Genomic DNA, 13,241 nt, shown 5'->3' with positions numbered 1-13,241 from the left:
CAAGAAAAATACCAAATAACCTAACCTTACACCTAAAGGAGCTAGAAAAAGAAGAAGAAACAATACCGAAACCCAGCAGAAGAAAGGAAATTATAAAGATTAGAGCTGAAATAAATGATATAGAAACTATAAAAATACAGATGAACAAAATCAAGAGCTGGTTCTTTGAGAAGATAACAAAATTGATAAATCTGTAGCCAGACTCACCATAAAGGAGAGGAGGAGACTCAAACAAAATCAGGAACAAAAGAGGAGAAATAACAACTGACACCACAGAAATATAAAGGATTGTAAGAATATTACGAAAAATTATGTGTCAACAAACTGGGCAACCTAGAAGAAATGGATAAATTCCTAGAAACATATAACTTCCCAAAAATGAATCAGAAAGAAACAGAAAATTTGAACAGACTGATTACCAGCAATGAAATTGAATCAGTAATCAAATAACTCCCAACAAACAAAAGTCCAAGACGAGACAGCTTCACAGGTGAATTCTACCAAACATTTAAAGAAGAGTTAAAACCTATTCTTCTCAAACTTTACAAATTCATTCTAGGAGGCCAGTATCACACTGCTACCAAAACCAGATAAAGACACCACAAAAAACAAAAAACAAAGAAACTATAGGCCAGTATCTCTGAAGAACATAAACATAAAAATCCTCAACAAAATATTAGCAAACCAAATGCAAAAATACATTTTAAAAAAATCAGTCACCATGATCAAATGGGATTTATTCCAGGGATGCAAGGGTGGTTTAATATTTGCAAATCAATCAGCATGATACATCACATCAATAAGAGAAAGGATAAAAGCCATATATGATCATTTCAACAGATGCAGAAAAAGCATATGACAAAGGACCACATCGATTTGTGATAAAAACCCTCAACAAAGTAGGTTTAGAGGGAATATACCTTAACATAATACGGCCCTTATATGAAAAATCCACACCTAACATCATAATGGTGAAAGAGCTTTTCCTCTGAGGTCAGGAATAAGACAAGTTTTATTCAACATAGTACTGGAAGTCCTAGTCCCAGCAGTCAGACAAGAGAAAGGAATAAAAGGCATCCAAATTAGTAAGGAAGTAAAACTTTCACAGACTCCACCAAAAAACGACTAGAACTGGTGAATGAATTCAGTAGGTTCACAGGATACAAAATCAGTGTACAGAAATCCATTGCATTTATATACACTAATAATGAAGCAGCAGAAAGAGAAATTAAGAAAACAATCCCATTTACAATTACACCAAAAATAATAAAATACCAAGGAATACATTTAGCCAAAATGGTGAAAGACCTGTACTAAACAAACTATAAAGCATTGAATAAATTGAAGATGACGCAAACAGAAAGACATTCCATATTCCATGCTCATGGATTGGAAGAACAGTATAGTTAAAATGTCTATACTACCCAAAGCAATCTACAGATTTAATTCAATCCCTGTCAAAATACCAACATTTTTCATGGAACTACAACAAACAGTCCTAAAATTTGTATGGAACCACAAAAGACCCCAATAGCCAAAGCAGTTGTTGTTGTTGTTGTTTTTAATATTCTATTTATTTATTTGTCAGAGAAAGAGAGTGCACAAGCAAGGGGGAGCGGCAGGCAGAGGGAGAAGCAGGCTCCCTGTCGATCCCAGGACCCCGACTGAGCCACCCAGGCTTCCTGCCAGAGCAGTTTGGGTTTTTTTTAAGATTTTATTCATTTATTGACACAGAGATAGTGAGAGCAGGAACACAAGCAGCGGGAGTGGGAGAGGGAGAAGCAGGCTTCCTGCGGAGTAGGGAGCCTGACATGGGGCTCAATCCCAGGACCCTGGGATCATTACCAGAACCGAAGGCAGAGGGATCATGACCTGAACCGAAGGCAGACACTCAATGACTGAGCCACCCAGGTGCCCCCAAAGCAGTTTTTATTTTTTTTTATTTTTATTTTTTTTTAAGATTTTATTTATTTTTTTGACAGAGACACCGAGAGAGAGGGAACACAAGCAGGGGGAGTGGGAGAGGGAGAAGCAGGCTCTCCGCTGAGCGGGGAGCCCGATGCGGGGCTCGATCCCAGGACCCTGGGATCATGACCTGAGCCGAAGGCAGACGCTTAACGACTGAGCCACCCAGGCGCCCCCCCAAAGCAGTTTTTAAAAAGAACAAAACTGAAGGTGGCACAATTCCAGACTTGAAGTTGTATTACAAATCTGTAGTAATCAAAAAGTATGGTACTGGCACAAAAATAGATACACCGATCAATGGAACAGAATGGAGAGCCCAGAAATAAACCCACAATTATGTGGTCAATTAATCGTCAACAAAGGACGCAAGAATATGCATTGGGAAAAAGTCTCTTCAACAAATGATGTTGGCAAAACTGGACCAGTTTCTTTCATCATACATAAAAATAAACTCAAAATGGATTAAGGACCTCAATGTGAGACTTGAAACCATAAAAATCCTAGAAGAGAGCACAAGCAGTAATTTCTCTGATATTGGCTGTAAGGACATCTTTGTAGATACGTCTCCTGAGGTGAGAGAAAACAAAAGCAAAAGTAAACTACATCAAATTTAAAACTACATCAAAATTAAAAGCTTTTGCACAGCAAAGGAAACAACAAAACAAAAAGCCTACGGAATGGGAGAAAATATTTGCAAGTGACAGATCTGATAAAGGCTGAGCGTCCAAAATATATCAAGAACCTATACAACACCAAAAAGCACAAATAATCCAATTTAAAAATGGACAGAAGACATGAACAGGTATTTCTCTGAAGAAGACATACAGATGGCCAAGAGACACATGAAAAGATGCTCAACATCACTCATCAGGGAAATGCAGTTCAAAACCACAATGAGATACCACCTCACACCTGTCAGAAGGGCTAAAATCCAAAACTCAAGAAACAAGTTGGCGAGGATGTGGGGAAAAGGGAAACCTCATGCACTGTTGGCAGGAATGCAAGCTGGTGCAGTCACTGTGGAAGACAGTATGGAGGTTCCTCAAAAAGTTAAAAATAGAACTACTCTTTGATCCAGTAATCTCACTACTGGGCATTTACCCAAAAAATACAGAAACCCTAATTCAAAGAGATATGTGCACCCCTGTGTTTATTGCAGCATTATTGTTACAGTAGCCACATCATGGAAGCAGCCTAAGTGCCCATCAATAGATGCATGGATAAAGAAGTGGTATGTATATACAATGGAATATTATTCAGCCATAAAAAAGAATGAAATCTTGCCTTTTCCAACAGTATGAAGGATCTAGAGGATATAATGCTAAGCCAGTCAGAGAAAGGCAAATACTATATGATTTCACTCATATGTGAAATTTAAGAAACAAAACAAACGAACAAAGAAAAAAAGACAAACCCAAAAACAGATTCTTAACTACAGAGAACAAACTAAAGGTTACCAGTGAGGGGGTGGGGGATGAAATAGGTGAAGGGGATTAAGAGTACACTTATCTAGAGGAACGCTGAGCAAAAATGGAATTGTTGAATCACTATATTGTACACCTGAAATGAATATACTATTGTCTATTAACTACACTGGAATTAAATACAGTGGAAGATACATTAAAAAATAAGTAATGTAAGAGAAATGGCATTAGAACATACAAGAATGACTAGCACACTACAGCTGAACAGAAACTTATTTGTATCTTAAGGTAATCAAGGATGCTTTTGTGGGGCCCTGATTTTCAGATGCCTAGTGCTTATAGGTAGACAAATATGCATTGTTTGTATCTGCTGTAGATGTTGAAATGGATCCTTTTATTGCTAAAGAAATCTCTTCAGAGCAAGATTTTTTTGTTAGAACTTTAAGTTTTTGGAAAAGTGAGAATGTGGTAAGAAAAAGAAGTGTAGGTGGGGGTCCATAAATACAAGATTATCTAGTATTTTTTAATACTACAGAAAAATTCCTAGGCTCTACTGTCTTCCACAGAATTGCAGTGGACCTCACCAAATTTAGGTTTAGGAGTTTTGTCATTAAGCACATAAACAACAGATACTTTCCATCTGTGTTACTCTTGTAATAAAACAAGAGTAATATTTTCTTATGTAATATTTGTAATCAATAAGTAACTTGTCTGAATAAGAAAATAACCATCTAGGAGTTTTGTTAGGAAGATTTAATAAAGTATTTAGGTAGCGTTTTCCACAATCGTTCCTTTTAGTCTTGTGTGACAAACTGAGAAATACCTTTGCACACAGTGGGTAGCCAGTAGGTTTTCTGCAGGGGGTTTCTACCGAGAGTTGACAGAGGGCATCTTGGCAAATGTTCAGAAACCTACATTAACTTAGTTGGGCCCTGCATGGAATCTCATGTTCAGCAGAATTCTTCTGACCTGCCTCTGCATGCCAAGCTAATCAGCAAACACCTAATGAGCCCACTCCAAAGAAACAGACTCTCTCCCAACCTACTTCATTTTCATATGTTCTCTGGGGGTGGGGAGACAAGACTTCATGAGGACTGATGATGCTGCAAAGACCACAATAATGATAATTAACTTGCTGAATTTAGAAGATTATGCTGTTAATTAGTTGCAAAATAAAGATAAGTAATAGAGCAGCAGATGGTAGGATAACACCCAGGAGAAGCAGGGTTATTACTCTGATGAGCTTTTGTGGCACATATGAAATATGGATCTGACTTTTTCATAAATTGTTTCTAGAGAACATTGTTTTTTTCTTTGAACTATGATGGAGTAGTTTGTTCCTACTAAGTTCTGACAGATGTGATAAAATTTGTTTTCAGGAGTGTGAAATATAACCTAGAATTTGAATAGCAAATTATTTTTAGCAGATTACTTCTTTTTTTTTTTTTTAAAGATTTTTATTTATTTATTTGAGAGAGAGAGAGAGCATGAGAGGGGGGAGGGTCAGAGGGAGAAGCAGACCCCCTGCTGAGCAGGGAGCCTGATGTGGGACTTGATCCCGGGACTCCAGGATCATGACCCAAGCTGAAGGCAGTCGTTTAACTAACTGAGCCACCCAGGCGCCCCAGCACATTACTTCTTAAAATGAGTAAGTAGTATCGGTCAGCACAACAGACTATTGACTGACACAGTTTATTTCTAAGAAAAAAGTTTTCAATGTAGTAGTTGAATTTTACATTGCTAGAAGTTAATTCCAAACATTGAAACAGTAGTCTGCTTAGAAATATCATATTAAAGATACTTTAGTTTTCTTTCAAACAATGCCTCTGGTTTAAAATTAAAATTATGCTTAAGCTTTATTGTACATATTGGAGAATACAGATATTTTGGATCTTATGAATTTCTCTGAGTACTCAATCTTTTTATTAAATTTCTGTATTGAGAGAAATATCTGATACTCTTCTTACTGATTGCTGATATACTTAGAATACTTCATATAGGCAAAAGCTCTAGTTTGGCAAAACTTTGAAGATATGTTCAATGAATTAGGAGTTAACGGACAGAATATCTGATCCTTGCTCTGCTTCTAACTTTTTGATTCTGGGAAGTGACTTCATGCACTCTTTGGACCTTAGTTTGCCTTTGTGTAACAAGCTGATGATTGGACTAACTGATCATCAGTATATCTTCTAGTTCCAAAATTCTATTGTAAAAAAAAAAAATCCATGGTATTTATATATCTTTTCATTAATATTTTTGAACCACACTATTAGTCGTTCTTTTAAGATGTCTCTAACAAATATATATGGGTGGATTGTAGATATCCTTATATTATAAAATTTTCATGAATCCTATTTAGTGACATCTTTTTTCACCTAACCCATTCTAAATTTTTTTGCATACGTGTATTTTTTTACTGCTCTTTAAAATACATACATGCCGTTCAGAGCAGTTAATTAACCCTTGAAAATCTTTTTCTTAAATTTTGTAACCAGTGGCACACTTTCTAAGTCAGACCCACTGTAATCAATGTAACAGCATGGAGCAAACATTAGAGCTTCCTCACTGGGTGAGTACTGTATATACTAGGGCAGTCAAGAGAGGATAATGAATGAATACTGATGCTGCTTTTAAGTGCTCTATAAGGTAGTAACTTGCCCTACTAAAGATTATTCAAGAGAGTGATGTTTATGTACTTCAGACTCCCCTATGTGCAGTTACTGTATTTCATTAATTCTAAGAGTTAAGCTCTTCACTATAAAACTTTAAATGCTCTTCAGTTCTATGATGTTTTCTACCTAAGGACTTAAAAATGTTTTATCAACACATAATTTACCAAACTTCACATCTCAACTACTACTTATATTTATGCACATTTTACATCCAGAAATGAAAGCCCTGTAACCTAACACTGTAGACTGGGTACTGTTCACTGTATTTTGATGTGTAACACTCTGTTTTTAAAAGATATAATTATGCAGACTGCCCACCTCCCCTGATTTTCCTCCTTTGTTCTGTTTATATTGCCCTACACTTTCAAACTCTTATCTTTCTATTTTGAGTTCTTTGACCACTTCGCCTAAGTAGTCGTTTTGGTTGCAGCCGACTACTCCTTTAATCCATTATCTAACTTTAGTTTAATCCATCCATGTCCATATTATCCCATCAGTTACGAGTGTTTCAATTTCCTGCGTCTTAGGTACTTATGTGACCTTAGGCAAATGATCTCTGGTTTCCTAATCTATGAAGTAGGGACACTGTCCTATTAGAAACTCATTGAAAAAATGCTGATAACACGGATGAATTTCAAGTGCATTATGCTAAAAGAAAGAAGCCAAATTCAAAAGGCTGTTAACATTGTATAATTCCATTTATATGACATTCTAGAAAAGGTGAAACTTTGGGGATCAGAAAACAGATTAGTAGTGTCTAGGGGCTGGAGGTGGGAAAAGAGTATGACAGGAAAGAAGTGTGAGGGATTTGGGGGGAATAATAGCACTGTTCTGTATCCTGACTGTAGGGGGTGGTTATACAACTGTATGCACTTGTTAAAGCTCCTAGAGCTATGTACAAAAAAGACTTCATCTTACTATATGTAATTTATACCTCAGTAAACTTTTTTTTTAAGATTTTATTTATTTGGGAGAGGGAACTTGATGGGGGGGAGGTGGGTGGGCAGAGAGAGAAGCAGACTCCCTGCTGATCAGGGAGCCCAACGCAGGGCCTCTATACCAGAATCCTGGGATCATGACCTGAGCTGAAAGCAGACACTTAACTGACTGAGCCACCCAGGCACCCCAGTAAACTTGTTTTTTAAACTACGGACTTGTTTGTAAAATCATACCCAGAAAAAAAATAAATAAATAATAAAAAATAAAATCATACCCAGAAATCTACAATGAATAGCGGTAGAGAGAGAATGTCCAGTATCACTTGTCTAAGTATAATTACTGCCTTGGGAACTTTTAGTGACCTTTTCATGTATGCTTCAGTTTTTCAGGGGTCTGGATCACTTATAGGTGGTAAGGAGATATACATAAATGAAAACAAATGACAAATTTGGAGATAGTTGTACAATTTTCTAAGTTGTTCTTAGTTCGAGTAAATGAAAGCAGTTGTACTAAAATCATCTGGGGGCCTCTTTCAAAAGCTCTTCTCTCTTTTCCACCCCTCCCTGTGTTAGGGAGGGAGAGAGAAAGTTTGCTACAAATCTGTTTGTAATGCCCAGCCAATTACTACTTCTGAGAAGTTTGGGAAGCACTGGATAGACTATAACACATTTCTCTTAACCAATTTTGTAGCCCCTTCCCGTTCAAATATGCACCTGAGTGTGGATCTTAGGAAAATGTAATGGATGTATCTGTATCAAATTTTGTGATGAAAATTTATTTTGGGCTTAAGGACTACATCTCAGTTACTAAGAAAAATATCAACAATAATAGTCCCTGGTCTTTTGGGTCCCTTCCATTTTTTTTTTTTTAACATTTCTAAGATGATATAATATTATCTTGTGCTAATTATTTCATATTTATATATTTTTAACAAAAAAACTAACCCAAATATCACTTGTGCCATTTTTGCCAATGAATCCAATTTCTATCAGTTAACAAATACATGTGTTGCTCGGTCATGTAGCAAATCAATATACCAGTTGCTTAAAAGGGGTGCAAAGAAAGATAAGGCAATTTCTGTTCTTCAGAGAGCTTACTGTCTGGTTGAGGAGATAAGATATTCATATATGATACATTTTTGCTGATAGAATAATAAGCTTTATGCAAATTGTGTCTTTATTAAGAGGTAGCCATAAATGTTTAGGGCCGCCTCCTAACACTAGATCACTCATACTCTGACAGTGGGTCAGGTGCAATTCAGTTAACTGGCAAATGGAACATAGTAGAGGGGATAGACTTGGAACTAAATCTGCTTATTGGAAACAGGGAAGACCTAAGGGAGGTAAACCTAGCTGTAGGTTGTAGGAGGAGGTTCAGTCTGACAGTTAATATAGTGGCCTAAAAAACCTATTATCAATAAGTTAAAAGGATGAAGAACATCAGGTCGTTGTCCAAATAGGCACTGACATCAAACCATCAAGCAGAGATCATTTGGGCCCAAATTTGGAAGAGGTTTAAGAATCTAGGGAGAGCCTGAGAAGATGGAAATACAGGAAGAGGTGGAAGAAAATAGGTGACAGTGTACATAATTTGTGTTGCTTATTTTAGTTGAACAAATCACAGAGGTAGATTATTTTCAGTCAACAGTGTTTTTATTTTTCACTCTTTTCTCAAAATTGATTAGGAACAGCAGAGTATAAGATCCTCTAGTAGTACTAGACAAAAAGACTCAGAAAAGCTTCTCGGTGTCTGTCTTATTATTTGTAATGATAAAACTAATTTTAAAGCCAAATGCATTCCTTAACAAATATTTTGTTGTTGTTGTTAACCAAAGAATATGTTGGGAGTTGGATTTGAGTGGAAAGCAGGGAACTTTTTTTTTTTAATTGGTATTTGCATTTCAGAGATTAAAAGCTGCTTTGACCCAGCAACATCCTCCAGTTACCAATGGTGATACTGTTAAAGGTCATGGTAGTGGATTGGTTAGAACTCAATCAGAGGAATCTCGACCACAGTCATTACAACAGCCAGCTACATCCACTACAGAAACTCCGGTATGTGTGTTGTTTTTATCATTCGTACTTTATCATCTTTTAAAAAACAAACACAGTGTAACTTAAATGACTATTTTATATGCTTTGAAAAAAATTATTTCTGGTCATAGTTCAAAAGTATACCAGAAACCTTAGGAAAAGGTAGTTCAGCGTAAAAGTATTGGTACTCAAAAATAAATAAGTAAATAAATAGTCGAACAGTTGTTACTGATCAGGACACCCTGTAAATGCTTCTGTAGGTGTCTGTGTTTGTTGGCCTGACATGACATAAATATCTATCGATACTTTTTTAAATCGTTTTTTTCTGTTGATTGTATTCAGCAAGTAATGTGTGCATGTGGGTGTGTTTATTACATTACTAACATAAATCAAATGATTCTTGAATTAAAATTTGAGAAACATCACCAAAGGAGCAGATATATATGCTTTATAGAAACTCTTTATACTCGAGGTCCTTTTCATTTATCTCTAGTTTGCGACTGCATATTAGATGACTGATATGTCTATTATGTCTATAGTGCATTTCTACATGGAAGGGTTACTGGATTTCTGCTAAATGTTTTAGAACTCTCTTTAGAACTAAATTTAGAACTTTTAAGATAAAAGATACTTAAGGATACTTTATACTAGCATTGGCATTAAAAAACAAAACTTTGCAATTAAAGAAACAGGTAAATGGCAAGTTTAGATTGCCTCACAATCATTACTTTTTAGATAACTCTATTTTATCTTCACAAAACTTAGAATAAAGTGGAATATAGTTGTGGTAGTCATCCACTAAACAACTGAAGGGCCTAGAGAGAAGGAAAATAAGTGTGTATGTTTTAATGTCATAATTCAGAGATTAGCAAACTGACTCAGGAGCCAAATCAGCCCATGGCTGTTTTTTCGTATGGTCTACAAGCTATGTGTGGTTTTTACATCTTTAAAATTTATTTAAAAGAAATGAGTATATAATTTATTTTCTTATAGTAACTATAGTTTACCTGGATCTAATTTTTATTTATATCCTTGTATTGGATGGGAGCTTCATGAAGGCAGGACTTTATCTGTTTGTTTACTATTGTATCACTAGTTTGTAGGATAGTCCCTGTGTTCTTTTTAATAATGTGAAATGAATGAATCAATGGAAGGAGGGAGAGGAGGAAGAATATATGCTTTTTAAGGAGCCTTAAATCCTTGTTAGGTATAAAAATGTACAAATATAACTCTGTATTAGTTTCTGCTTATAATACTTGTGATTAGCCTTTGCTGTAATAACTGAGTTGTCAATTAAAAAAAAACTGTTCTTTCCTATTCAGCCAATGAGTAAAAGAAAAAACCTGCTATTATCAATAAGTTAAGAGGATGAAGAAAAGAAAATATTTCAAGGTTGCCATTCTTGAAGCAAGCCATAGAAATATTTTTCTAAAAGATTAACTTGCAATTATGTACGTAAAAGAAATGATCTAATTTAATACTTAATCTTTATTACAATTAAAATACAGTATAAATTAAATTACCCTCAGAATTTTTAATGCTAGTTATTTAGAAAAGGAATTAAATGATAACATATGTTTCTTAGAATTTATAGAGTGAGAAGTAGTTTGGTGATTTCCCTGCAGAACTTATGTTGAGCTTATATATAAGACTTTTGCATATTACGTAGATTAGGAGAAGATAGAAGTTTTGTTTACACCATTTTGGAATATAATTATAGGTAAAAGATTGTTTTCAGGCTTCCTTGGGTCATATGCCTGTGGTCACAAAGTGCCATTTCCTTTGCCCTATTTCCAAGGGTTCATTTCCTATCTCCCAAGTTCAAGTGTTTTGTGGCACAATTTTGGGATTTGAGAGAGGCTTGGAAATACTGTTCTGTAGTCCCAGATACTAGGCAATATCACTAGTGACTGAAAACTGTCTTTGGCTGATCTGAAATAACTAGGCTGATCTGTTGAGGGGCAAGGGGAACCAATTAAAATTAGAATCTGAACTCCTGTGGGATTCTGCCCACCAGGAAAATGAGCATCAATAATGAACCTGACCCTAAATTTCAAAAACTGAAGAAAAGCTGAGTATACCAAAATATGTACATGTGGTAGTTCCCTCTTACCCACGGTTTAGCTTTCCGAGGTTTCGGTTTTTCATGGTCAGCCGTGGTCCAGAAGCAGTTGATTCTCCTTCTGACAGATTGTTAGAAGGGTCATTCGTAGCCTAGCACTATGTCCTAATGCCTTTATCATTCACCTCACTTCACATCATGACGTAGGCATTTTATCTCGTATCATCACAAGAAGAAGGGTGTGAGTACAGTACAATATTTTAAAAGTGAGAGAGACCACATTCACATAACTTCTATTACAGTATATTGTTATAATTGTTCTATTTTATTAGTTATTGTTGATCTCTTATTATATCTAATTTATAAATTAAACTTTGTAATAGGTATCTATGCATAGGAAAAAACATAGTATATATTGGGTTCAGTACTGTCCATGGTTTCAGGCATCCAGGGGAGTCTTAGAACATATCCCCTGCTGATAAGGGGGCACTATTGTACTTTTACTCCTCAATTTTTTACTCCTCAATTTTAGAGAAACCAGTTTTTAAGAGAAAATTTTAGTATTTATTTTTAAAATTTTATTTGAAAAAATAGCAAGTAAATGGTTTTTCATAGTGAATTTAAGTAAATTATTAAATTTTTTACTTTAGTACCTTATAATTTTTCTAGCACCTTATAATTCTTCAAAGGACTGTATTATACCATAATGTTAAAAAGTACACTTGGAAAAATATAAGATCTGTACATGCTTGTTTGTATTGCATTTTCAACTTCTTCATATTATTTCTATATAAATGTTATACAAAGTTTAAAATATTCACTCTGATAGTGAATTAATGAGAATCTTATTTTAGCAATGCTTATTTATTTCAAGGAATTTGTTAAAGCACAGGGTGATTTTCATGTCACCCAAAATATTGATGTATACAGTGAGACTTAGAAAACAAAGTTAGTAGCTCTTCCTTTTCTGCCACTCTTTACTGCCTGTGTTCTCACTCACTAGATACAAACATAAAAAGCTTCTATTTGTGTTTATTATAGGCTTCTCCAGCTCACACAACTCCACAGACCCAGAATACAAGTGGTCGTCGAAGAAGAGCAGCTAATGAAGATCCTGATGAAAAAAGGAGGAAATTTCTAGAGCGAAATAGAGCAGCAGCTTCACGATGCCGACAAAAAAGGAAAGTCTGGGTTCAGTCTTTAGAGAAGAAGGCAGAAGATTTGAGTTCATTAAATGGTCAACTGCAGGTATGGTGCATATATGTAAATGTCCTATTTTTAGTAATTGTGAACTTAGCTCTTCCCTGTTTTTTCCAGTTAGCCATCCAGACATTTTAGCACACAATATTGGGTGTGTATGGAATCTATAGTAAAGCATAGTTTTGTAAACCTATTTGAATAAAACTTGCAACACTGACACAATAAGGAAATGTTAAATATAAGTTTTTACTTGTATACTACAAAAGTACCAAAACTATCTGGCTTAAACTTTGTAAAGTTGTGGTATATAAAGTTCAAAGAATCTTAAAACTTAAAATATCACTGGTATTTCACTTTTCTATTTTTATTGGTTTCTATCACAACTGTAAAGTTGCTTCAGTAGTAGTTTTAAGTTATTTGGTTCTTTGAATTATAAATTTTGTTTATTTAGAGTGAATGTAGTGCTTGGAAAAAATGTCAGATTGACAGCTTTGGAAACTGAAGGGCTCTAATTATCCACAGAACAGGTACAATATGGCCAGTAGCAGTAGAAATCATTTCATACTCCCTGCCAGTGTGCCCCAGATAGGTTTCTTAGGAACCTCACGGGATATAAAGGTTTTAAGACTCCTTCCTGTTCAGTCTTTGCTAAGATTTCCGGTGATGGTATCAGACAGCACTAAGATTATTTCCTTCATTCTGTTTTTTCTTTCTTCCTTTCTTCCTTTTATTTTTCTTCTGTTTTGTTTAAAGATTTATTTATTCATTCATTCATTCATTCATTTTAGAGCAAGAGGGGGGGAGAGAGAAAGAGCTAGGGGAGGGGCAGCAGGAGAGGGAGAAGGAAAGAAGCCGACTGACTCTCCACTCAGCACAGTGACATGGGGTTGGATCTCAGGACTCTGAGATCATGACCTGAGCTGAAATCAAGAGTCAGATGCTTAAC

General features: G+C 35.4%; 1 protein-coding gene across 13 annotated transcripts in view; it reads left to right on the top strand.

The window, feature by feature from the left end:
• ATF2 (activating transcription factor 2) overlaps positions 1–13,241 on the top strand; it is a 104,961-nt gene that overhangs the window by 59,495 nt on the left and 32,225 nt on the right. For all 13 annotated transcript variants that reach the window (XM_064586725.1, XM_064586719.1, XM_045868497.2 and 10 more), the window contains 2 exons: positions 8,905–9,054; positions 12,137–12,343. In XM_064586725.1, coding sequence (XP_064442795.1) covers positions 8,905–9,054; positions 12,137–12,343 — 357 coding nt within the window. The remainder of the gene's footprint in view (positions 1–8,904; positions 9,055–12,136; positions 12,344–13,241) is intronic.

This window comes from Mirounga angustirostris, unplaced genomic scaffold (genome assembly GCF_029215605.1).
Source record: "Mirounga angustirostris isolate CCGP_5_RB_7025 unplaced genomic scaffold, mMirAng1.0.hap1 SCAF_3, whole genome shotgun sequence".
NCBI classification, from domain to species: Eukaryota; Metazoa; Chordata; class Mammalia; order Carnivora; family Phocidae; genus Mirounga; species Mirounga angustirostris.
The sequence above is the reverse complement of the archived record's forward strand: the minus strand, read 5'-3'. Positions and strand labels throughout refer to the sequence as shown.